General features: G+C 54.7%; 1 protein-coding gene across 1 annotated transcript in view; it reads left to right on the top strand.

Annotated features, from left to right (window-relative positions):
• The first annotated feature begins 326 nt into the window (after positions 1–326).
• The window catches only part of METTL7B (methyltransferase like 7B), a 3,375-nt gene continuing 1,426 nt past the window's right edge, over positions 327–2,275 (top strand). Inside the window, exon 1 of the mRNA XM_017519424.2 lies at positions 327–1,033. Within this exon, the coding sequence (XP_017374913.1) occupies positions 536–1,033 (498 nt within the window). The 5' untranslated portion in view covers positions 327–535. The remainder of the gene's footprint in view (positions 1,034–2,275) is intronic.

Genomic DNA, 2,275 nt, shown 5'->3' with positions numbered 1-2,275 from the left:
GGCATGCTGTCTCTGTCCTGTACATCTACTTTTTCCTCTGCCAAGAGCACCGGTTCCTTCCTGCGGCCTCTCTGAAAAGCCTGACTTGAGGATGGAGTGAGGCCAGGACATGTCCCATGAGTCAGCTCTGTCCCAGCATTGCCACTACCCGCCCCACAGCCTCCCGCCAGCCCCCACGCACCCAGCCATGAGTCTGTGATCTGAAACGTATCTTCTCACTCCTTCTCGCTCCCCTCTGAGATGACTCAGCAACCCCGCCCCCCTTCAACTGGGCACAGTGCCCCAGAACTCAGGAACATGGGCACCACCTGTCCCTCCGCCCACATAAAAGTCGTTAAAGAGCCTGTGGGGCTGTGGGGATTGCACCGTCTGGAGGAATTTCATACACCCACTCAATCCTGGCAAAGATGAAATTGCCAAGTAGGAGACAAGGAGCAAAGTCCCATCACAGCGGGAGGGGACGCCAGTGCCTGCTGAGGCTGAGCAGGGTAAAGGCCAATGCCCCAGCGGCAGCACCGCTCAGAGCTGGTCGGCCATGGACGTCCTGGTCCCACTCCTGCAGCTGCTGGTGCTGCTTCTCACCCTGCCCCTGCACCTCATGGCTCTGCTGGGCTGCTGGCAGCCCCTGTGCAAAACTTACTTCCCCTACCTGATGGCCGTGTTGACCCGCAAGAGCAACCGCAAGATGGAGAGCAAGAAACGGGAGCTCTTCAGCCAGATCAAGGGGCTCATGGGGGCCTCTGGGAAAGTGGCCCTGCTGGAGCTGGGCTGTGGCACCGGTGCCAACTTTCAGTTCTACCCAGCAGGCTGCAGGGTCACCTGCCTGGACCCAAATCCCCACTTTGAGAAGTTCCTGACAAAGAGCATGGCTGAGAACAGGCACCTCCAATACGAGCGGTTCGTGGTAGCTCCTGGAGAGGATATGAGGCAGCTGGCTGATGGCTCCATGGATGTGGTGGTCTGCACCCTGGTGCTGTGCTCTGTGCAGAGCCCAAGGAAGGTCCTGCAGGAGGTCCAGAGAGTACTGAGGCCGGTGAGCAGCGTGGGAAGGGGATGGGTGCGGGGCAGGCAAAAGCAGCTCAGCGGCCCCAGGGTTCAGCCCCCAGGATGAGGCATCTGAGGTAGTAAGTAGCATAGTAGACACCCCATCAACCCTACACGCTGGTAAATAGCAGACATGACCAGTGCCATGACGAGCACAATAGGGTGTTGTGAAAGCAACAGGAGAAATCACCTACCACCGTGGGACAGGCAGGGGAGCAGGAGCACCCCTAAGGGGCTGATATTTAAATCGAGATCTGTGCTTGAGAGGCCAAAGCAGGAGGATGGCTTGAGCCCAGGAGTTCCAGGCCAGCCAAGGAAACATAGTGAGACGCCATCTCTACAAAAAATTACAAAACTAGCCAGGCATGGTGGTGCAAGCCTGTAGTCCTAGCTACTCAGAAGCCTGAGGTGGGAGGATCGCTTGAGCCCAAGTTCAAAGTTACAGTGAGTTATGATTGTGCCACTGCACTCCGGCCTGGGCCACAGAGTGAGACCCTGTCTCAAAAAAAAAAAAAAAAATGAGATCTGAGTGTGGATGGGGTAGGGGAAATGAAAGAGTGTTCTAGATAAAGAGAGTAGGGGATAGAACTTTATAAGCTGGAAAAAAAAATGAAAAAGAAAGATAGTAGGGGAAGTAGAGTAGCATCCATCAGACTGTGGAGAGAATGTTCAGAGTGGTTTCCGGGTTTCTAGCACTATCAACTGAGGGGAGAGCAGATGAAAGTGCCATTTGCTGAGATGGAAGACAGTTTTGGACTTACGAGGCTTGTGATCACCTCGGGAGAGTATAGTGAGGCGAGGAGCTTGAGGAACCCCAGCTTCAGTCAAGAGTTGGGCCTGAGGTTTCCCTGGGATGTTCACAGTGATGTCCAGGAAGCAGTTTGTGTATGCAGCTGGGTCTCCGAAGAGAGGTTGGTGCATGTGTCTCAGAATATGTTGAGCCCAGCTGGGCAAGGTGGTTCACACCTGTAATCACAGCACTTTGGGAGGCCGAGGCAGGCAGATCTGTTGAGGCCAGGAGTTAGAGACCATCCTGGCCAACATGCTGAAACCCTGTCTCTACTGAAAAATACAAAAGTTAGCTGGGCGTGGTGGCTCATGCCTGTAATCCTAGCTTCTTGGGAGGCTGAGGCAGGAGAAGCACTTGAACCTGGGAGGTGGAGGTTGCAGTGAGCCAAGATCATGCCATTGCACTCCAGCCTGGGCAATAGACTGAGACTGTGCCTCAAAA

This window comes from Cebus imitator, unplaced genomic scaffold (genome assembly GCF_001604975.1).
Source record: "Cebus imitator isolate Cc_AM_T3 unplaced genomic scaffold, Cebus_imitator-1.0 Scaffold741, whole genome shotgun sequence".
Taxonomy (NCBI): Eukaryota; Metazoa; Chordata; class Mammalia; order Primates; family Cebidae; genus Cebus; species Cebus imitator.
The sequence above is the reverse complement of the archived record's forward strand: the minus strand, read 5'-3'. Positions and strand labels throughout refer to the sequence as shown.